Consider the following 24,200-nt stretch of genomic DNA (forward strand, 5'->3'; position numbering starts at 1 on the left):
CAGTGGGAAGATGTCACAGTGGCACTAGTGCATCTCAGTGGGAAGATGTCACAGTGGCACTAGTGCATCTCAGTGGGAAGATGTCACAGTGGCACCAGTAGGCATTTTCTTTTATTTGCTCCTGCTTAGCTCAATGGCACAAGATTATTAACCGATAGTGACAATTAGAGAGCAACTTTATAAGGAATGAAAAAATATTATAATTATGAAGTGATCACTTATAAGATAGAAAAGACACTATACAAGAAATAGAAATAATTGGTGACCAACACCTTAGAGGTCTGCTTGAGATTACAGCTGGTGTTTAATATAAGCCAGCATGACAGTACAGCATTATTCTAAGTAAACTCATTATTATAATCTGTGTTTTCAAACCCCCATATAATCATATAACTTTCTGCATCTTCTCCAGCACTCTTCCTGCCTGGAAACTCTGCTTTCTTCCTTACATCTGAGACAGATGTCACCCATCGTTCAACATCTACCACGCAACATCTTTTCTTTTAAGATATTAGTCACATAACTCAATTTTGTCTCTGTCCACTTTTATTCCATATTGATGTTCCGGAGTTAGTGAAAGCACATACTTGGAGATAGACTCCCTAAATTAAAATTTTGACTGCTTGAACCTGGATAATTCCTCAATCCCTTTAGATATGTTTCCTCTTCTGTAAAACATGGGACACCTTTACGGAGAGTCCCAAGAGATAATGCAGGAAGGTAGCTACTTAATACAATCTTGTCCACATTGTAAACATTCAATACATGTGGTCTAATAGCTACACTAACCATTATCAGGTGATTTATTAATTCATGTTAATAATTATGTCTGGGGAAAATAACTTTCCTAGTTAATGTTTACTCGCTCACCTACTGCCATCGAGTCAATTCTGAGTCTACATACGGATTTCTGAGGCTTTAAATCTTTATGGAAGCAGACAGCCTCGTCTTTCTCCATGGAAAAGCTAGTGAATTTGAACCTGTGACCTTTCCATAAGCAGTCCAATAATTACCCACCAATGTTCATTTATGTTTTATACACTTGCAAACATAAAACTGTGTTATACTTACTTATAATATCATCACTAAATACTAGTCAAAAGGCTCACATTAAGTACTATTGAAAATTAATTTTATCTAATAATTTACATTGTAAAATTCAATACCATCTTGCATAGTATGATGATAAAATAGTTACTTTATTGCAGTCTTTACATTTGAATTTCTGAAAGGAAATACAAGAGGATACAGCCCCCCCCCCACCCCATACCAACATTGCATTGGGTGGAGAGGAGCTGTCTTAGTATGCATTTTTTCCTGTTAGGCAAGCATCAAGCAACTCATCAGCTTAAGTGCACCCTGTGGTGTCACCTGGGAAGGCTCTCTCTGGTCACAGTGAATTTTCCATAAAAGCAGTTTTGCTGAAACTTCATATTTTTGTGTTGGCTGATTTAAAGGAACAGGGTGCAGCTGTGAACTTTTGTTTCCTGCTTGGGGAAAATGCCTTAGAAACTGTTGTGATGTTGAACACAGCTGACAAGGGCAGCGCAATGGGAAAACCTCAGGTGGAAGAGTGGTTTTCTCAGATCAAAAGGGTGACATGTCGACTGATGACAAACAGCGTTCTGGATGTCCATCAGCTTCCCAAATGGATGAAAGCATTGACTCACAGTGCATTTGGAGTTTGTTCCACCAGGTCAGACTGTTAATCAAGCTTTCCACTTAGAGGTTTTGAAACGATAGCGTGTCAGTGTGCAACAATAAAAGTCTGATTAGTGGCAGATGGGGACTGGTTTGGCCATCACGACAATGCACCTGCTCATGCAGCCATCTCAGTGCACCGGTTTTGGGCAAAAGACATCCACGCACATTACTCACCTAACGTCACTCAATGTGACTTCTCTTTTGTTTTGTGAATGAAGAGGGACATGAAAGGACAGAGATTTGATGACAAAAAAATAAGAGAGGTGCTGTCAGCCACCCAAACATCTGAGTTTGAAAAATGTTTCCAAGAAGGGAATTGCAGATTTGACAAATGTTTTAAGTGTAATGGAGAGTACTTTGAAGGTGATAAGGTTGTTTTGTAAAAAAAATATATATATAGCTTTGAAAAAAAATCTGTTTTTTGAGGGGGTACCACCTCATAGACTATCCTATTATGTAAAAATGATCAGAAATCTTCCAATGACATTGTACTAATAATACATATATATACTAGTCATGAAGAAGACATAAAATGAACAAAAGAATTCATTTCCTTGTTGAAAAAATAAGACACTGAAATGCAATAAATAAATGTATAGGGAAACATATAAGTTATGCATGTATTTTTACCAAAACTATAATCATTATATATGTGCCTGTCCTAGCTATTTGACATTGTTATAATAGAAACACCATGATTGGATGGCTTTATAAAACATAATGTATTTTCTCACAGTTTAGGAGGCTAGCAGTCCAAATTCCATCTTCTACATTGTGGGGAAGGCTGATTATCCTGTTGTCTCTGAGAGAAGATTCTTTTCTCCCGTCAACCCCTGTGGAATAGCATTCATTGCAGTTCTCCATGTTTCTTGGACTCAATCTTCTAGTGTGTGCAGAGCTTCTCAGCAAAAATATCTGGGTCTAAAGGACACACTACTCCTTTTCTTGGTGGTAAAGGAGCCAATCTTATCTGTACAACCCAATCATGCAGTTGTGCCCTTCCTCATTAACAAACCTGTCTTTAAGTCTACTTTATTAACATCAAATTATTCGGTGCCATCAAATTCATCAGACTTATAGCAATCCTACTTAGGGACCAAACACTGCTCCATCTGCTGTCGTCTTCACAATTGTGTCTATGTGTGTGTCCCTGTCACAGCCCCTGTGCCAATTCATCTTATTAAAGGTCTTCAATCTTTTCAACAACCCTGTACCAAGCATGATGTGCTTCTCCAGTGACTGGTGTCTCCTGTTATAAATCCAAAACACAGGAGACCAATTCTTGACATCCTCACTTTGAAGGAGCATTTTCATTCTTACTCTTCTACCAAGAAAGATTCGTTCCATCTTCTTGCAGCCCATGGCATCCGTGATATTCTTTGCCAAAACTACAATTCAAATGCATCGTGTTTTCTTCAGCTTTCATTCTTCATTGCCCAGCTTTAGCACATGTATGAGCAAGTGAAAAATCATGGCTTGGATCAGGTGCACCTTTGTCTTCAAAGTGACATCTTTGCTTTTGTAACACCTTAAAAAATATCTTTTGCAGATTTGCACAATGCAATAAACACCTTTCAACATAGAGGCCCAGCATGTGTTTGGAATAGGAACAGCCTTAACTTAAACCTTCCCTTAGAGATGGAGCCCTGAATGTGGACTGCTAGCCTCCTAAACTGATGTGTGTTTTTAAAAGCCACCCAATTACATTATTTCTATCACAAGCACAGCTCAGTAGGAAGGACAAACAGAAGGACCCAGGCACTCCTGCTTCCATGGACGTTGACTGTGGATTCATAAAAAGTTGTAAAGATGGTGGTCCCTGTGTATATTGAAGGTTGTCAACTTTGATTTTCATCAGGTAGTACTTCAAATCCTCTTTGCTTTCAGCCATCAAAATTGCGGTTGTTAATTTTTCATCCTTCAGTCTTGTTGCTAAGTGCTTCATAGCATCTAGTTTCTAAGATGACTTGTTCAGTAAACAGATTAAACAAATATTCTGTAAGTTTACAACCTTGACATAGTGCTTTTTAAATTTTAAACCACACAGCAACCCTGTGTTCTGTTCAAAGAACAGACTGCTGGTCTATATGAAGGTTCCCTTGAGTACAATGAGGTGGTCTAGGATTCCCATTCTTTATATTGTTATTCATAGTTTGCTATGATCCTTGCAGAAGTACTGCTGGAACCATATGCTAATTATCTTTATTAGTGTTTTATGTGTGTGATAGTAATGAAATAGTTCAATAACTCCCACACCCATACTGTCAGATCATTTTTCTTTTAAATATGAATGAATGTTTTTTTCCAGTTATTTAGCCAAGTAGTGGTCTTCCAAATGCCTTGACATAGATCAGTGGTTCTCAACCTTCCTAATGCCAAGACCCTCTAATACAGTTCCTCATGATGTGATGACCCCCAACCATAAAATTATTTTCGCTGCTACTGCATAACTGTGATTTTGTTACTGTTATGAATTGGCAATCCCTGTGAAAAGGTCATTTGACCCCAAAAGGGGATGTGACCCACAGGTTGAGAACCACTGACCTAGATGAACAAGCACCTCCAGCACCGTGTTCATATTTTGAACACCTGAATTGGCATTCCGTCAATTCCTAGAGCCATATTTTTCATCAAGCGCTTCAGTACCATCAGTTTTAACATAAAGTGTCTTTTGAAATGGTTGAACATGGACTCATTTTACTACAGTCACCCTGTGTATTCCTTCCATCTTATGTTGATGCCTCCCACATTGATCAATGTCTATTTTCAGATTATCCTTTAATCAAACAACTGGAGATTTGAATTTTTCTTCGTTTCATCCACCTTGAAAACATCGAGCATGTTCTTTCTTTTTGGTTTTCTAACTCCTGCTTTTTTATGCAGATTTCATTATAATAGTTTACTTTGCCTTATCAAGCTGTCTTGTGAAATCTTCTGTTGAGCTTTTTAATTTTATTATCTCTTCTTTCATGTTAGCTCCTGTACATCTACTGCCAATTAGGTTAGTTGTTGTTGTTTTTTTTAATCTGATATCCATTTTGTCCTTCCTTTCCTACTTTTTAAATAGCCTTTTGCTGTCTTCATGTGTAATATCCTGACCTGGAGTAATTAGTGTTCAATCTGGCCTGGAGTAATTAGGGTTCAAAGCCTCAAATGGAGTCTTGAGAAGTTCTTTAATTCACTGAAATAATGAAAAATCTTATTTTATCTCTCGAAGATTTGGTTAAAGCTTCTGACAAAGAAAACATAATTAATGGGTATTTGGGGGGGAATTAACAGGTCAGTACAAGCCAGGATTAATGATCAATACAGTGACTGGTCCACAGCAACACCTTTCTCAACCAGTAGCCAAGTCTTTATCTACTAATAACCCTCTCAACCATGTGGTCTCTTGGTCTCTACCTTTGTAAGCCAGGAAGCCAGTCCAATTTTCTGCCTCACAGTCTCGTAGTTTTGATGCTACTTCTCTGTTCCATCTCCTGGTCTCCTTTCCTAAACCTCGGGCCTTGTGCTCTGCCACGTCAGGTGGAGATCTCCAGTGTGATCCACTTGTACTGGTCCAGAGTGGTGTCTCTCTTCCCTGGGCCACAGTTTATCCTTGTAGCAGAATTGTGGCAATTAAGCTGATCAACCTTTCTGTCAGTATTATACATCTACCTAATCATCTGGTGGGAATGAAAGAAACATAGGGAGAAGAGCTATAGTAAAAAATTTCACTTTATCGCATCTTCTCCCTTGCCTCTGTCCACAGATGTTGTGGATTTGATTCCTGGATATTCTATCCAGCGAGTTCCAAGTAGCTAGTTGTCTGCATTGCTGAAAATTGGTATGTGCACAGGTTGTGATGCTGACCTTACAAAATCTACCTTGCTTCGGCAGCATCCTTTCGATAACCAAGGCCATATATTCCACCGCCTAACCCTTTTTCTTTCTTTCCTTCCAACTTTTGCATTCCAATCAGTCACAATTATCAGTGCATCATGATTGCATGTTTGATCAATTTCAGTTTGTAAAAGTTGGTAAATGTTGAAATTCATTCATCTTTGTTTTAGAGGTTGGTGCGTAAATTTGAACAATTAGCATATTTGAACAAGTCCTCCCTGAGCACTGTCTACTTCAGGTTACTTTCCCTTTATTTTAATTCTATATATGCATACTATGTTATTAACTGGTTTTCAATATGGACCTATAGATATTACCCTATTAATAAATTACTATATTTTAGCATAAACCTTGAATTCTTTCTATCAATCAGTATAACACTATTCCTTTTTAATTTGTCATTCCAGCATAGAAAACCATATGATTGTCCAATTCAAGATGATTAATGTCAGTCCATTTTAGTTCATTAATGCCTAGGTTATCACTCTTAATGCACATCTTTTCATTTATTACAACTTCCAATTTTCCTAGCTTCATACTTTGTACATTTACAGCTTTTTGTTTAAATATTTGAGTCCTACCATATCAGCTAATGAAGATATAGAGAGCTCTCCTCCATCCTAGTCATTTAAGGTCCATGTCACTGTGAATTGGAATCACCTCATTGGCAGTGAGTATGGAGATAGTTCAAGGAGGTAATTGTTCTAGCTGTAACTCAAGTGCCTTCCAAAGGAAAGGGGTCATCTTCCCACACTGTCAGGCAAACCGATTCATAAGGTCATCAATGATTTTTTCTTTTTTTTAAAAGTGGATCTACAGGCCTTTCTTCATTGTCTTTTTTAGTGTGGAAGTTCCACTGAAACTTACTCAAGATGAATGGCCCTGCTTGTATTTGAGATACTGCTGGCCTAGCTTGCACCCTCAAAGCAATACAAAACCACCAAAATATGATAAACTGACAGAAGAGTTGTGAATTTATATCACAGAGTTTGGGATTTAGAGCACGTGGGATAATTAGATCAGATCACAAAATCGAGGATAATTGCATAATACCAAGAACCATGGTTTAATAAGCCGACACATATTTTTGTAGGATGTAAGTCAATGCATAAGAGTTTAGTTTTCCAAGTTGGATTTACAGTGGACCAAATTATCCATATCTATTTTTGACACCATGTTTGATAGGTTTAGTGCAACAAAGTTATCAAAATTAAATTTCAAACCCTAAATGTTTTCTTTTAGGGCAATTACTATTCACAAAGTGCATTGCCTTCTAAAAAGAGACTTTGCAAATCATGAGGGTTTCAATTATATTCTGAAATTAGAATTTTTACATATGCCAACATTTCCCATATCAATAAATCAATGTCCTAACTGCTATGAGTTAAAACTATATTAACTATGAAATACAATTTTCCCTGAAAATACCATTGCAATTTGTCATTAGAACAATTTAGCCTTCCCTTAAGACATTGATATGTGTGCAGAAAATATCCGTCCATAATAAGAGGAATTCAGGGAGAATTTCTCACGGTAGTCATATATTCTTCTCATGTCTGCTTCCCCTCCTCTGCACAATAGTGGTAGTGTATGCTCTCTAAAACATAACCAATTTGCATATATCTGTTAGGACACAATCTCTATTTTTTAAATTATTCATTCATGTAGACAGGAAAAAACTATAAATTCTATACTCAAAAGACGTACATTTAAACGGTGAATTATAACAATATTATAGCTTAAACAAATTGCATAGATTCATTTTATACTTATGGCAACATGATTTAGATAAATCTAGCATTGATCTCACAAAGGAGAACTAGGAAAAGAGAATATTAATTAGATCTCTGGTTTGTTTCCCAAATGTTCTCTTAATTTGGGAGTTACTACAACTTTCATAGAGTGATAAAAATGTCTGCAAATGATAATAATTTCTATCATGCATTGGTTTATGCAATGTGCTCACACATGGAATGAATTTTACTACCCAGATTAAATGTAATATTTAAGCATACTATCTCTGTGTGTCTGACTTTATTTTTTCATATGTGTATGTGGTTTGTGTGTGTGCAATCTAATAGCAATAATACTAATATCTGAGTTAACCAAATTTGAATTAGAATCTTTTGAAGACTAAGAATCTTCTTATATCCAGTCAGTTATTAATTTTGAAATGCCACTTCAAAATGTATTTTGGATCATCTTTATTTGCAAGTCCTTCCTGAGCACTATCTACTTCAGATTAAAACACACACACACAATGCACATACACACACATGTGATTAAAAACTCAGTCACCTGTTCATCACTCAGTTTAAGTCAACATATGCATAGTATGTTCTTTCTGATGAAACTACCCTCTACTCTCTTGTCTTCATATATCTAAATGAATGTAACAGCAACTATAGGGTCTCATTAAACCTAGACTTCCCTTATTTTTATTTTTTATGACAATCAATAAGAAAATCTTTAAAAATAATAATGAACAAAATCTACTATGCCACAGAGCCATCTGCCTAGTCATGTTGAAAAGGAAGAAATCTTGTTTTGGGGGTTCACTGTCATCCTCTCTAGGCCTATGTGAGAGTTAGGTTTCTTGTCAAATTGGGTGCGCCAAAACGCTCCCATGATGTTACCTAACATAGTGTGGTCAACTCCATGAAGGGATCTTCTGTGCAGCAGCCAAGCAGTTGTGGGAAGAATGACCACCTTACTTTGTGCACAATCTTTATGCAACTGATGGGAGGCTTCCTTCAGGAGGCAGCCACATTTGACTGACACTGTGGGAAATAAGCTCACTTCTGATCCATCTGTGTCCTGCAACTCATCCTTCAACATCCTGTTAGATCACCCATGGGTTCTGAGTGCCTTCCACTGAATGGTGACTTTGGATTCAGTTGACTGACCTCAAATTCATTCAGCCTCTGCATTCACCAGTCTGTGGCTTCCTGATTCTGCTTCCTGTGTCTCTCTCATTGGCTGCAGCACAGTAATTAGAAGCCCCCAGCTTCCATCTGACACATGGAATTGAATGTACAGTACTGCATTTCACTTCTACAACTATGTGAACCATTTCTTGATATAAATCTCTTTCTATATGAATACACATACAAATTCCACTGCTTTTGCTTCTCCTGAGAATCAGTCTAACACAGCCTATAATGTGGAATGATTAGTTACAATTCTTCACTCCACTTGTGTGGTTTCTTCCAAATACTGCCTATGCTCCTTATCTATATGTATCAGCTTTCCCATTCTTAAACTGTCCAACACGTCTATATTTTCCTTTCTTTAAAAAAAATCTATACTTTTTAAAAACAAGAACTTTCACATATTTTATTATGCGATCTGATTTTCAATGCGGATAAAAATAAGCAATTTTGTTTCAAGTCATATAGAATCAAAAAACACAAAACCAAGAATATATTAGACATACAAGCAAACATTAACAGTCATCAGAGTGTGAACTAAGCTGCTCTGCTGACATATGGGGACATGATGGACTGCAAATCACGAGACTGAGAGTTCAAACCCACCGGTGCGCTGTCTCCTTTGTACCACCTGGTGGCCTTGAACTGACCTTGAGGTTCGCTGCCCAATGCTGAACCCACTACACCACCAGTGTTCCTTCTGTTGACTCTTAGTGACTTTATACATCTTTCCAGGAGTCGATAGCCCTATCTTTCTCCTAAAGCGTGGCTGGCGGATTTAAACCACCAACCTCATGGTTAGCAGCCGAACACCTAACCCACAATGCCACCAGAGCTCCTGAAGCCCTTGGGAGGACAGATGAAATAACAACAAGGCTACATATCAATGTCTATCTATAATTCATATTCTAACCCAGTACTATTATTGCCCTTCCTCTAACGAGAACTAGCTGGCCCCTCAGCACACAGCTCTCACATGTTTTCTTCCCTCTGTGCCTCATAATTCTGGGGTGTATTAGGATGACTAAGGTGTATTAGGATAGCTAAGAGGAAAGGGCTTCAAAGTGGTGAGGATAAAGTTCTCTTGTCCTCTTCATAGTCATTCTGGTCGGCATGTCATTCGGTTTCTCCATTTCTCAACCACATGGTCCCTTGGCCTCTTCCTCCAGGGGCCAGCAAGCACTCCAGCTATGGGACCAGTCTTGGCAAGGCTCCTGTGCACTGTTCCAGAGCCTTCCCGCTGCACCCTTGGGTGCTTCCAGTGCCTCTGCCACTAGGTCTGTTGGTGGCTCCTCATACTTTTTCTTTTCTTTCTTCTTCTTTTTTAACATTTTAAAATTGCAATTTAGGTGGGAGTTTACATTTCAGATAATCAAATTTGTATTTAACGTTTAAACTACTACTCAATCCATTGATAGTTTATCATTTATACATTTTTTTTTGCTCTCCTGTGTAAAAATGTTTTGTCTAAGCCTGGATCCACACACAACCGTTCTATAAAGCCTGGCTTACACATTGTATTTCTGAATTCACGCTGACATGTGCCATAGTGTTGTAGATAAATCAAATCTTGTACATGTAATATTCTTATTTGTTCTCTTGGTTTTCATGAATTCACAATGAAATCGTGATAAATGCTGAACACATGAAATAATAATTTTTGTGTGCTGTAAGATGAGGCTGTGACTAAAAACTGGTCACTAAGTGGCAACTTCAGGGGAAGGTAAACATTGCAAAAAATTCATAATAATAATGTCAGAAAATTATGTGAGGAGTGTTAGGGAAAGTTCAAATATAAATGAAGTTGTAAAGTATGTTGTTATGTTGACAGACAATGCTACACACATTTTTTTCTGAAAAAAAACCAAAACCCTACCTAGATATGTCTGACTCCTATCACATTTAAAATAAAAGTTAAATAGTTCAGCAATACTATTAACAAAAGGCAACAGTAATATATCACTACCTTTCCCTTCACATTCAGGCACTCATACAGAGAGACATTCTATCATATGACAGGTGTACCTCAGTAATGTTGCAACTTCAGTGCCAAAAAGTGACAACAGAGCTGACAAAACAAGAAAGCCACTCACACGTAATGTGGCTTTCCCAGTGCATGTCAAGTTCACGTTTAGCTTACACTGTGGTCTGCTAAAGAGCCCCAATGGTGCCATGGATGAAGCAGGTGGCAGAAGGTTGGCTCTGGTAGTCTACTAAGTTTTCAATAGTATTATGAAAAAGTTTGATATATTGTGAGAATTACCAAAATGTGACACAGAGTCACAAAGTGAACACATATTGTTGGAGAAAAAGCACCAGTAAACTTGTGTTCAATACAGGGCTGCCACAAATCTTTGCTTTGTAAAAAAGACAATATCTGCAAAACACAATAAAGCGAAGCACAATAAAAGAGGCATGTTTGCACCTATATATTGGGTAGGGAATTCTACCATACACAAGGATACATTACATAAGTCAATGTATTATAGAAGCAAGATTATCTTTGCTGGAAAACATTTTAGCATACATTATACTTCTAAAATTAAAAAGGAAAGATGTGGAACAGAGATCAGAAATCCAATTGACATTCTCATTTTCCATTGTCCTTTGAAACCCATGCTACATTTATCATATTTTAATTTATGGAAAGGTAATGCATATGAAAAGACAGGTGCGCTTATGAGGTTCAAGCTAGAAAATATATAAAATATATTGGTCTATTAGTATTTTATATAGTAAATAAACTATGTCCTTTCAGATCAACTCATTCAATATCTGTCTGTTAAGACCCTTTTCTGTAAACAGTGGAGGACTGTTTGTCTTTTTCACTTTATCAGCTTGGAAGTGTGCTTACATAAATAGCGTGTATTTAGTCTAGGATATAAATACATAACATACATTTTCTATTTTCTCATCTCTTTCTGATGAAATATATTTAAATGCCAACTGAATTAGAACCTTCAAACCACTCAATACTAGAGCTTGAAGTGTTATCAAATGTCTGAATACAAGTAAATGCTAAAGAAAATTCGAGTTTTGCGTTAATTGTACATAACTTTTTAAAATTCATATTGAGCCATTAAATACTGTTACCTTGGTATACAATTAGAATTGCAAACGTTAAAAGGAAAAGGCAATTGCTTAATACTTTTCTCTTAGAACAAAAAAAGAACTCGATGCTTAAAGATAATTCAACTTATTAATAATATAATAGTTAGGGAGAGCCCCAAATGTTTTACATATGTATAATTTCACTAGGAAATCAGGGCAACTCCTTGATTTCTTATGTTTTTTCTTTTCTTTTCATGTATCATCTGATTTCTTTAAAAGTCTTTTGTAGTTATAATTAACATATACAATCCAATGGTTCAATCATATCAAGAAATGCTGTGCAATCACTTCACAATCAACTTTGGAATCTAGTTTTTCCCTTTTATTCATTGAGGTGGATTCCCCATCCTCTCCTCCCTACCACTGTGGGTCCCCAGGTAATCATCAGTCCCATTACTATGTTTGCATTTCCTTCCCTCCCAGTTTCCCCGTATATGCTGAGAGCAGGCACCAACCAGGGATCCAGCAACAAGAGTCAGACAAAACTGAGACCTCAATCTAATAGAAAGTAGAGAATATGAAAAGTTTACTATAAATTCACGTTGGGTCTGTAATGAAATAAAATTCTAAAACTTTACATCCTTTCCTGAATACAGTTGCTAAAATCCTTTCACAATGCTCACCATCTCATTTTTAAGCTATTACAGATTCAAGCCAATGAGCATGGGGATTCACAGTAGGCTCATCCCAGGACCCTATAAATAGATTTTTATTTTATTTTTTTGAGTCACTACAGGGTCCTGGGAAATTAATGACTTGCATGAGATTCAACTAGAGAGTTAGATTTGCATCCTGAATCTGGACTACATGTCTAAAGATTTTCTCCTATTGTTCAAACATATCTCCACATTTCTTCTTAATTCCATTATTTTGTTTAGCATTTAATGGAGTAAAATTATGTGCATACCCAATTAATAATGATCATGATTATATTGCTTTATCTACTTCCACAAAAGCATACAAGAAAGGGCTATCATCATCTGCCAAGATCTCTTTTGGCTTATGTATAAGAATATCTTATAAGGTATTTTTACACATCTATGAATTTTAAAAATATATATCTTAGGAAAATAAATAATTTTATAAAATTTCAAAAATGCAATTTACAGTTGTATTTAGAAAATTCAGTAATTCCTTTAAATAATACATATATATGTGTGTCCATACACTTGCTTAATGTTTGTACAGTTGTTTTAATATCTTTATGACATTTATATCTATCAACCCAAACCCATTTTTCTCCAGTAGATTCTGACGCACGGAGACCCATGACAGCAGAGGAAAACAATAGTGCACAGGGCTTCCACGGCTGCGACTTCTCAGAAGCTTACCATCAGGCCTTTTATTAAGGCACCTCTTGGTGGGTTCCCCCCAATGCCCCCCCAAAATTCCTTGAAATCGAATCAATTCTTACTCATATAACTTCCCCAGAGAGTCTATAGGTTGTACATATTTACTGAAGCAAATGAAATGCTCCTCCTTTCTTCTGGGAGGCATCTGGTGTGTTTGAACCATTGGCCTTTCAGTTAGCAGCCAAATGCTTTATCCATTGTACCATCAGAATTCTTTCTTAGTTGGTTATATTTCTAACCTCTGCTCTAGGAACAGGGTCAATAGTTAGCAGCTCACTATATAAATAATTAGCAATTTTAATATTTTAATGAACTAAAATCAAACCCAGTGCTATCCATTTGTTGCCAAGGTACAGTGCCCATAAACAGCACCTGGTAGGTTTGAGCCGCCGACCTTTAAGTTAACAGCCCAATGCTTATCCCATGGTGCCACCAGGACTCTTGAATGGCTAATGTCTATTCAAGCCTTTTTTAATGTGAGTTTCTCAAAGAGGCTCTCTCTTTCTGCTCTATTCTCCACACTTTAGCTCTTTTATTTGTTCCAAATTCAGTGAACCTGGGGGAAAAGACTTAGTTTTGTTCATGTTGAACAGCCTTTGGTATATAATAAGTATTCAAAAATACGTCTTTAGTATCTCTGAATGTGTTTCTTTAGTTTATTAACTTCTTTCTCCTCTCATTTTCTCACTGAACATAACATTAAAAAACCAAAATAAATTAATGTTTCTGAGTATTTACTTACTTGCTGAAAACAGAAGCATTTAAATCATCTTTCCTAAAATACAAACTATACCAAAATTTACAAAAGCTAAAAAACTGAACACATGATAACAAAACCCTAAATGCTGATGTAATTATCCATTTTTAAAATTTTCTCAAAGTTCTGAATCACACAGAATTTTATAACAATTCTGCTTTTTTTTTGCTTGCAAGATATGTAGAGGAAGAAATTAGTTACACCTTTCTAGTACTGTATTGTACAAATAAACAGACTACAACAAAAATACCAGTGATGGAAGCCCTTGAAAAAAGTAAGTAGTTTATGAAGGTCTCCAATCCTGCTTTTACCAAAAGGATCCAAACACTATGGTGGTCTGTGATACAATGATTTTATGCCTCTGAAATAATTATCATATAAATGCATCACATATATCAACAAGAAAACTACATTAAGTAGATTATTTTAAACTTCCTTAGGGATGATCAGTCTATTATCCATTTTCCTGTTTTCTCACAGTCGCCTCCAAGAAGAGCTATGTTTATCTAGTCTCCAGTCAAAGAAAACATGGAATCTTTATTCAGAGTTAGCTCTCTAAACATATCTTAAATATTTGTAGATTTACGTTGAGGCAAGCATAACATGAAAATATTTGGATGTAAAAAAAAAAGAAAGAAAGAAAATATTTGGATGATTTCCCCAAGAGTCAAACCAGTTTAAGGGTATCTTAAAGTTAAATATAGCCAGATGTTTGAATGAACTAACTGCTTAGCAATTCAGATACTTCTTACATAGCAACTCAAAATTTCCAACAAAATCAATTAGATCTATTTCTTAAACAATTATTCGTAGGGTTGCTATGAGTTGGAATCAATTAGATGCAATGAGTTTGTTTCTTATTAGTGGATACTATATTTCATATTTATATATATGCCATCAATTAGTCTAGTGTAATAATATATATTTATTAAATATAACTATGCAAAATAAACTATAAAAGATAGTGCTAAAACTAAAAAACTATGTTTTCTAGATCAAATAAGTGCTAGCATATTTCAACATCTTTTAAATGACAATGTAGAGTTCTGATTCATGGGACATTGTTCTACATTATTTGTTTCCAGGCAATCACGCAAGTGAATATTACGATGACTTGCAAATGTCCCTGATGAACCTCACACACACTTTATGATTTGTCTAGGAATTTTGAATGGCATTTCTGCATCCTTGCTAATAGTGTACACTATGATAGAATATAAACATAAAATTTACAATGACTTATTTCACAAATATCTTATGGAATACTTGTTATATCTCACAGTTGAAGCAATAATAACCAAATTAAATCTGATGTTTTATATACCTTTTCTATTAAGTGACTTGTATATTCCATTTAAAATTTTTCAGGTGTCCCACAGTATAAACTTTAAGTGCTCAGGTAATTAATATGCTATGTGATTCCAAAAAAGGAGATATATCATTGGTCACAAACCTTTGAAGTGACTGCTCAATGAATGTGTTGTTTTAAGCCCTGGCTCTCTACTAAAGCAAGTTTTACTGTGAAAATCCCAGAGCTGGTATAAAATTTAATTTGTTTACATTCTCATAGTTTTAAATCAATATCTTTTAAAATTCAGAAGTATTGTTTATATATGTTTCCTGAATACTTTACAATCAGCTTTATTAATTGCATTACAACTTGTCATATAAAAGAAAGTAATGAATGTAGCATTCTAACATGATAAATGTTAGCATCTAAAATGCTAGAAGTAAAAAAATAAAATAAAATAAAATGCTAGAAGTTATTTCGAAGATATGCGCATAAAATAACAATTGTTTGCATAGATACAAACAAACCTATACACATATGAGCATATCAGACATTAAATTACATGTGGTACTTGGGATGCAAAAATTTTAAATGTAAAGTTTTGATCATTTACTGGGGACTTAAATTGTCTATAACATGTAGTTATTTGTAATCTTGTGGAAAAAGATGTTGCAATAACTTACAATGAACAGTGTGAAGAAAGAGTTACTTAACTACAGAATGAGCCTTCTGGCAAAATGAATCTCAAAATATTTTGGGTATTCTTATTTGGTCTTACTTGAAGTATTTCCTAAAGAAAATGTTAAGATTAAATTTAGTAAATATGATGGCAATATCACTACACTAACAATGCAATATTGTACTATAGAGGTGTAAGTGTATGATATATTTATATAACTTATGATTTACTATGTATAAAAAAAATCATTATTTCTATATGAATAACTTCTATTTATAGAGAAATACATGTTGGAATATGTCTTTAAACTTAGAGCTTTTCAAAAATACCAAGGCAATATTTTGTTAATGTTGAGTTTGCTTTATAGGGACTAAATAAATACTAGGATGGCAAAACTGCCACTAATTTTCTTTTTAGTTTTATTACATCTATTCAAAATATGGCCATCTATCTAGAGCATAGTTTACCATTAATCAGACACAGTTATATTTTTCAACATCATTTTTTCTGCAGAATTATTATTTCAAAGTGAATATTTCTTCTATGGATGATAACTTAGCATTCTAATTATAAATAGCTGGATAAATTGCTAGAACCCTTAATAAATGAATTCTAAAGTTCCAAAAAAATCAAGGAAGCAATGGCAATTTTTATACTGCAATAGCAAAGCAGACAGATTTTTCATATCAAAGTATATAAAACTTTCTATGTAAGCAAGCAAATTATCTATCAAATAGCAGGTTTGCTCTGTTCTGGGCAAGATGAGGCAAAGTAAAACAAAAACAGCTCATGATGAAAACCTTACTGGACCTAAGCATTCTGCAACTTTTCGCAAGTCACGTATTTTCTCTGTCAGAGAGAGAAAAACCAAAGTCCATATTTCTCATGCCTGCACCATATTTCCTTAATATCATATTCACAACAGTATAGTTCTAGAATTGCAATTAAAGTGAATTAGCCAATGTTCTGAAATACTTTGAAATATAGGGACTGCCAAAATATAAAGTCAAATAACACTTTCAAACTCACCCTTCTAATCTTACATCCGGCAGACTTCTGTTCAGGGCGATCAAATCACTGGCCATGAGGTTGAACTGGTTGATTTTGAACAGTTCTTTCATTTTCTCCTGGTCATCTTTAGGGATCAGCACAGCTTTTCCCATCTCTCCCGGTCCTTCCTGGTTCCTTGAAATAACCGCTGTAAAACACACACAGGTACACACACGTATGCAAACATAGAGATAATGAACTGGATAAATAAACTCATGCCTTGAGTTCAATTCTGAAGTAATATTTTGCATATTTATTTATTAATATCTTCAGGCTAGTTTGATTGCTTATTTATAAAACATACAATAGAGACCATTTAATTTATTATATCAATGATGCCTTTGTAGTTAATGCATATGATCTGATCAATTAGTGAAATTTAATAATTAATACAAAATACCAAAACCTGAATTGTTTGTTTACGTGTTCCATAACTTAGTCATAAAATTTTGCACTAGCCAGAACAAACGGTTTCAAATAAAAAAGTACTTTTCAAAGATTACCAATATATGTTGTGCTCCAATTTCTCCTTTCACCCATTGCCGTCAAGGCTCTGTTCTGATCCGTAGTGGCTGATAGAACAGAACAGGGCTGTCCCATAGGGTTTTCGTGGTGGATTCAAGTCCACGGCAGCAAATACGTTTTTAGTTCCCAGAAAGATTTCACATATTTCTCCTAAAGACCTTTTAGTTAGCAGCCAAGATCTTAACTATAGTTCTCCCGGGGTTCCTTTAATTTGCCCTTAAAGTGATAATGAGGATAAAATGGGGGGGAAATGCAATTCTTGTCCTGACTCATCCAAAGTTTAGTAAATTTGCAATACTTCAGTGGCCTGTGCATTGCTGTCATTATTCCAGAATCACTTATTGTCAACAGGTTTCAGTAAACACCCCAGACTGAGAAAGATAAGGGGGGGAATTGAAGAGTCTATTTCCCAAACTGAGTTCATTAAAACCCTATAGATCTCTACGGAACATGAACTGGAAGATGAACTGACCATGAACATTATGAGTAGAAGGGACCTTGATCGCAACCAACATATGAAAATGACTACCCTCCATTTCCAAAGATGTAAATAGGAAGGAATATTTGGATCCAGCCTACATTTAAAATTATTTTAACAAAACTTAATGATAATGTGTGTGAAAACAATTCATACATTATAAGTGATACTCAAACCAAATCTATCACCCTGGAGTCGATGCTGACTCCTCCTGACACCCTACCACAGAGTCACCCTGCTCAATGTGATTGTCGAGGTCATTAATCTTCATGGAAGCAAACTGCTGCATCTCCTCCCCATGGAGCGGCTGGTGGGTTCAAAGTGTAGACCCATCACTTGACAGTTGAGTACTTTTACCACTGTGCCAGCAAGGCTCCTTGTACATGATAGCATTTAGTAAAAATGCAGATGTTTTAATAATATAAGAATATAGCTAAAAGCTACAATTGGATATACTAATTAAACTGTTCTCTGATTTGGTATTCATAGTTATAGAATATCAAGAGTGTACTAATATACAATTGATTATCCATTTGATTTTTCTTCACATAACTTCCCAATGCCATGAGTCAAATTATGAGAGTATAGGCATTTCTAAATACCTGCAGATATGGTTAAGGGATAGAGGATTAGCCTAGAAATCTTCCAAAATACAGAAAAAATGGGAAGAAGTGGAAAATTAAAAAAATGAATATGTATCAGAACTTGAAACATTTAAAAGATTTTTATATTAAGAAAGTCTCTCTCACATCCACTTAATGCCACAGAGTTGCTTCTAACTCACAGCAACCTGACAGGACAGAAGAAAACTGAGATTTCTTTGCATTTCTGAGACTACACATCGTCACAGAAGGAGAAAGCCATCTTTCTTCCCCGGAGCTGCTGGTGGGTTTGAACTGCTGACTTTCTGTTAGCTCCCAGCAGATAACCCGCTATATCACCATTAATAACGCCTTCATTTTTAAAAAGGAAATAATGGCAGAAAAATGATAAGTAAGCATATGTCACTTAATTTATGGAAGAAGCAGTTAATAGTGGTAATTAACCCTAAAATTAGATGCAATTGTCAGAGTCGGCTGGGGTTAATTTGTGCTCTTCGTGAAAGAATGACTTTGATAGTCAGTAGTGTATCTTCCATCTCTAGTGTTTATTGTGCTTTTAAACAAAACACTGTCAGTCTGAACAACCAATGTTTACAGTTCCCACAGGAGTCCTTCCAGCGCTGAAGTGAAGGACAATATCAGACTGCTGACACTTTCTATTGACTGCACATTTGAATTGAGAACTATTTTTGTCCATTTACATATTATAATCTGTAGCCTTAATTTATAAAGAGATGACTGGTAATTCTTTAGTTTTGCTTGGTAATGTTTCTTTTTTATATAAGTACATTAAATAATTCTGGATTAAAGAACTTTAGGTCACATATCTTTTAAAACTTTATAAATTAATAAAGCCATTCACCCCAGATTTCTACACGATGTCCTCCACAAAAGTCAACAACAAAATGAGATATTGTAATAGCAGGGACCACCGCTTGTCTGTCAGTTTGTCAAACTCATGTGTTCCTGTGTTGCTGGAAGCTTTGTCACTTGTATTTCAAACACCACTCGGGTCAAACAAGTTGAACAGGTTTCAGCAGAGCTTCTAAATCAAGAAGAGAAGATGAAGAAGGAATAGATGTTCACGTCTCAGGAATGAGCTACGGAAAGACTTACAGAGAGCAGTGAGAACTTGTAAGAGACTGGAAATCTCATTAATGATAGTGGAATATTATTGGATATAGTGCCAAAAGATGGAGTTGGAAGGCACTCACAATGTGGCATGGAAGATGCCTACTCAACGTACAGCCAACAATAATAACATGGATGGAGGAAGGCTTTCAGGACCTCCATTTAGTGATGGGAGATGACTCAAAAATATAAGAAACAGGTGTAAACATCTGTAAATAATTGGACATGATACATGCAAAGTGTGAATTTAGAAAAATTCAAAGTCATTAAAAATTGAACAGGAATGCATAAAGATCAATGTTCTAGGCATTAGTGAAGTGAAATGAACTGGTGTTGCATTCACCATTATAAAGAAAATTTCAAAATCTATCTTGAAGAACAATGCAGTCAGTGATAGGATATTTACCTGTGTACAAGGCAATTTAGTTAATAAAACCATCCTTCAAACTTATGCATTGTCCACTAAAGCTAGATATGAAGAAATTGAATCATTTTAAAACATTCTAGAGTCTGGATTTGAGCAAACGTGCCATCAAGATATATTGAAAATGGAAAATATTATGGACAGCAGTTAAACATTATCAGGCACTGAAAACTCCTTAATGGCAGTGGAGCATTGGTGGCTATGGTGCCAGAAGATGTACAATTGAAATGGAAAAGTTGGAAACAAAGAGGAAGGAACAGTGGCTGTGAAATATGACCCCGGTAATAGAAACAAACCTGGAGATCACATGATTGAATTTTGCAAAATCAATGACTTCATTGCAATTTCTGTTTTTTAACAATACAAATGGAAACTATAGATGTGGTCTTCTCCAGACAGAATACACAGAAATCAAATTGCTTACATCCGTGGGAAGAGATCAGGCCAGGCAGGGCTGATTGTAGAACATATCATCAATCACTCAAGTGAACCTTGAAGAAAATTAAAGCAAGTCAATGCGAGCCAAAATATGATCTTGAGTATAACCCACCTTTTGGGATAATCCCTGAAGTTAGAGAATATATCGATAATAAATTTGATTCACTCAACACTAATGACAGAAGACCTGGATAACACTGGGATGACATCAAGAACATCATATATGAAGAAACAAAGGATCATTAAAAGACAGGAAGGAACAATGGATGTGAGAAAATACTCTGATGCTTGCTCTTGAATGTAGAATAGCTAAATAATATGTAAGAAATGATGAAGCCAAAAAGCTAAAAAGAAAATTGCAAAGGCAGCTCAAGAAGACAAAGTAAAATATTATAGGAAAATGTGCAAAGAGCTGGAGTTAATTAAAATGGAAAAACAAGGTCAGCATATCCTATACTGAAAGAACTGGGGCAAAAGAAGTGCAAGTCTTTATTTGCAGTATAGAAAAATTCGACGGGAACAATATTGAACAATAGTGATTGCATCAAAAGAAGATGGAAAGAATACACATATTTATTGTACCCCCACCAAAAAACAACAACCACAACAAAAACTTAGTCAACATTCTGCCATTTCAGTAGCATATAAGCAAGAACCAGTGGTACTGAAGAAAGAAGTCCAAGTTGCACAGAAAATATTAGTGAAAATCAAGGCTCTGGGAATTGCCAGAATGCCTAAAGATATATTTCAACAAGCTAATGAAGCACTCACTGGACTCAGTCCCCTATGTCAAGAAAACTTACAGAGAGCTACCTGGCCAACTGATTGGAAGAAATCCACATTTACACCCATTCTAAAGAAAGATGACCCAACAGAATGTACAAATATTCCAAAAAAAATATTATGAATGTGACATGCTAGTAAAATTTCCTAAAGATCATTCCACTGTGGCTGCAGCAGTACAAAGATGAGGAGCTGCCAGGAATTCAAACTGGATTCAGAAGAAGATGCGAAACAAGGAGTATCATCTTCAACATCAGATGGATCTATACTGAAAACAGAGAGTACCAGGAAAACAAATTAAAAGTTTACTAGTGTTTTATTGACTATGCAAAGAAATTCGACTATAATGATCAGCACAAACTATGGATATCATTGAAAATAATGGCAATCCCAGAACACCGCGATGAGCTTATGTGGAACATGCACATGGACCAACAGAGAGTCATTCAAACAGAACAAGGGATTACTGTAAGTTTTAAAAGCAAGAAAAGTGTGTTAGGGTTGTATCCCGACACATACTTATTCAATCTGTGTGTTGAGCAAATAATTCAAGAAGGTGAACTATATGAAGAAGAATGAGGCATCGGGATTGGTGAAACTTCACTAACAGTGGGCAATAGACAGACGACACAACCTTGCTTGCTGAAAATAAGGAGGACTTGAGGCTCTTGAAGATCAAGAGTTGCGGTGTTCAAGATGAATTATACCTCAAAGTCAAACTCAAAACTCCAAATTCACTGCCATCAAGTTGATGCTGACTCATAGTGACCATAAAATAACAAGGTTGAACTGTCCTTGTAGCTTTCCAGACTATAAATCCTTACAGGATTAGAAAATCTCATCTTTACTCCATGGAACAGACTGTTGACTCACACACCTGACCTTGCGGTTAGCACCACAACATGGAACCACTATGCCATCAGGCTCCTAACTCAGCGTTTAAATAACAACAACAAAATCTTCACAACTGGACCATCATGAAAAATGGAGAAAAGATCGAAACTGTTGGATCCCCAATCAACGCTCATGGAAGCAGCAGTCAAAAAATCAAAGGACACCTGTTTGCAATAGGCAAACCTGTTGCACGTTATCTCTAGCTTATTGAAGAACAAGGATGATGTCACTTTAAGTGCTACCCTAATCCAAACTTTAGTATCTTCAATCGGCTCATATGTATGTAAAAGTACGACATTAAAATACCAGAGAACAATCAATGCATTTGAATTCTGGGGACGGCGAAAAAATATTCAAAGTACCATGGATTGCCAGAACACACAGATCTAAGTGTGGGCACCTGGAGCAGAGCTTTCATAGTACGCATTTTTCCCATTTGGCAAGCCTCCATCAACTCACTCTGAGTTAGTGCATCCAGTGACCTCACCTGGGAAGGTTCTCTCTGGTCACAGTGATTTTTTCCCCTTAAAAGCAGTTTTGCTTGAAGCTCATTTATTGTGAGGGCTGATTTAAGAGAACAGCGTGCCGCTGTGAAATTTTCTTTCCTGCTCTTGAAAAATGCTGGAGGAACTGTTGTGATGCTGAACACATATCATGAGGATAGCTGTATGGGAAAAACTCAAGTGTGTGAGTGGATTTCTTATTTCAAAAAAGTTAAAATGGCAATTGATGGCAAACCTTGTTCTGGATATTCATCAACATCCTGAAGAGACAAAAATGTGGACTTGAGTGCATCTGGAGTTTGTTCCCCCACATCAGGCTGTTAATCACGCTTTCTATTTAGAGGTTCTGAAAGACTGCATAACAGTGTGCGACAAAAAAGGCCTGATTTGTGGCAGACGGGGAACTGGTTTTGTCACCACCACAATGCACCAGCTCACACAGCTACCTCAGTGCTCTAGTTTTAGGCAAAAAACAGTACGTCTTTCTTGCTTCATGCACCTGAATTCGCTCTGCGTAACTTCTTTTTGTTTCCATGAATACAGAGGGACATGAAAGGACAGCGATTTGACGACATAGAAGAGGTCACGAAAAAAAATGAGGGAGGTGCTGCCAAGCCATCCAAACAGCTGAGTTTGAAAAATGTTTTCCAAGAATGGAATCGCAGATTTGACAAATGGATTAAGTATACAGGAGAGTACTTTGAAGGTCATAAGGTTCATTTGGGGGGGAAATTAAATACGTAGCTTTGAAAAAAAATTCCAAATTTGGGGAGGGTACCCCCTCATATTTTGCAGGCAGTGCATCCAGTATGGTCCAGTGAAATGAGGAAGGCAAGACTTCCTCTCATCTACTTTGGACATGTTATCAGGAGCGACTTGCCCCTGAAAAAGGGCACCGGGCATGATCAAGTGGAATGGCAGCCCCTTGATGAAGTGAATTGACCCAGTGGCTGCAACACTGGGCTCTAGCATACCAATTGCGAGGATGGTGCGGGGCCAGGCATGGTTTCCCTCTGTTGTACACAGGGTCACTATGAGACAGCACTGGCTCAATAATACCGATTAATAACAATACAGCAGAGAAAACGCCAGAGTCAGCATGATGGTTCCAAATTTGAAAGGGTATGTGGTTCAACTGTTCTTTTACCCATGCGGGAAAGCACATGAGGCTCAAGGTCAACCTCTTTGATATGAAGATCAAGTTAGGGCCAAAAAAAGGTTTTGGTATTGGCAATAGAGTCAAAAAGATGTGACCATACCTTTTGCTGAATATTATTAAAACTTTTGTCAACTAGAGTTGAAGTAAATTCATTATTATACTTTGAATACTATTATCAGTAAAACTTAAATTGGTATAAAACAGTAACCTTATAGCTAGAGCTATTCTGTTAGCATCTGCAGTCTTTCTCCTTAATGGTTCTGTTTCTCGGTGGATAATAAGACAACAGTTTCATGTACATCATGTTAAATGTCTTTTCCTCAGACTTAAATGTATTTACGTCTCAACGCCTCTGATGAATGTATATTTGACACTGTATCAGTTGTTTTATTATGCTTGAGGAAACACTGGTGTTTTGCACATTGCTCAGACAAAAAGAATGCTAGCTAACTACACTGTGCAACCAATTTTTTGGTTTCCCTTTTATTGGATTTTACCTGAAAGAAC

The 24,200-nt window shown here is 36.1% G+C and overlaps 1 protein-coding gene across 6 annotated transcripts in view; it reads right to left on the minus strand.

Annotated features, from left to right (window-relative positions):
* The window catches only part of GALNT13 (polypeptide N-acetylgalactosaminyltransferase 13), a 594,009-nt gene that overhangs the window by 351,866 nt on the left and 217,943 nt on the right, over positions 1 to 24,200 (minus strand). For all 6 annotated transcript variants that reach the window (XR_006680924.1, XM_004703815.2, XM_045299235.1 and 3 more), the window contains exon 3: positions 16,736 to 16,904. Coding sequence is in view for 5 of the 6 variants with exons in the window: in XM_004703815.2 (XP_004703872.1) it covers positions 16,736 to 16,904 (169 nt within the window). In the remaining variant the exon portion in view is untranslated. The remainder of the gene's footprint in view (positions 1 to 16,735; positions 16,905 to 24,200) is intronic.

The sequence above is a fragment of the Echinops telfairi genome, unplaced genomic scaffold (genome assembly GCF_000313985.2).
Source record: "Echinops telfairi isolate 266 unplaced genomic scaffold, ASM31398v2 ScPeMD7_4;HRSCAF=17, whole genome shotgun sequence".
NCBI classification, from domain to species: domain Eukaryota; kingdom Metazoa; phylum Chordata; class Mammalia; order Afrosoricida; family Tenrecidae; genus Echinops; species Echinops telfairi.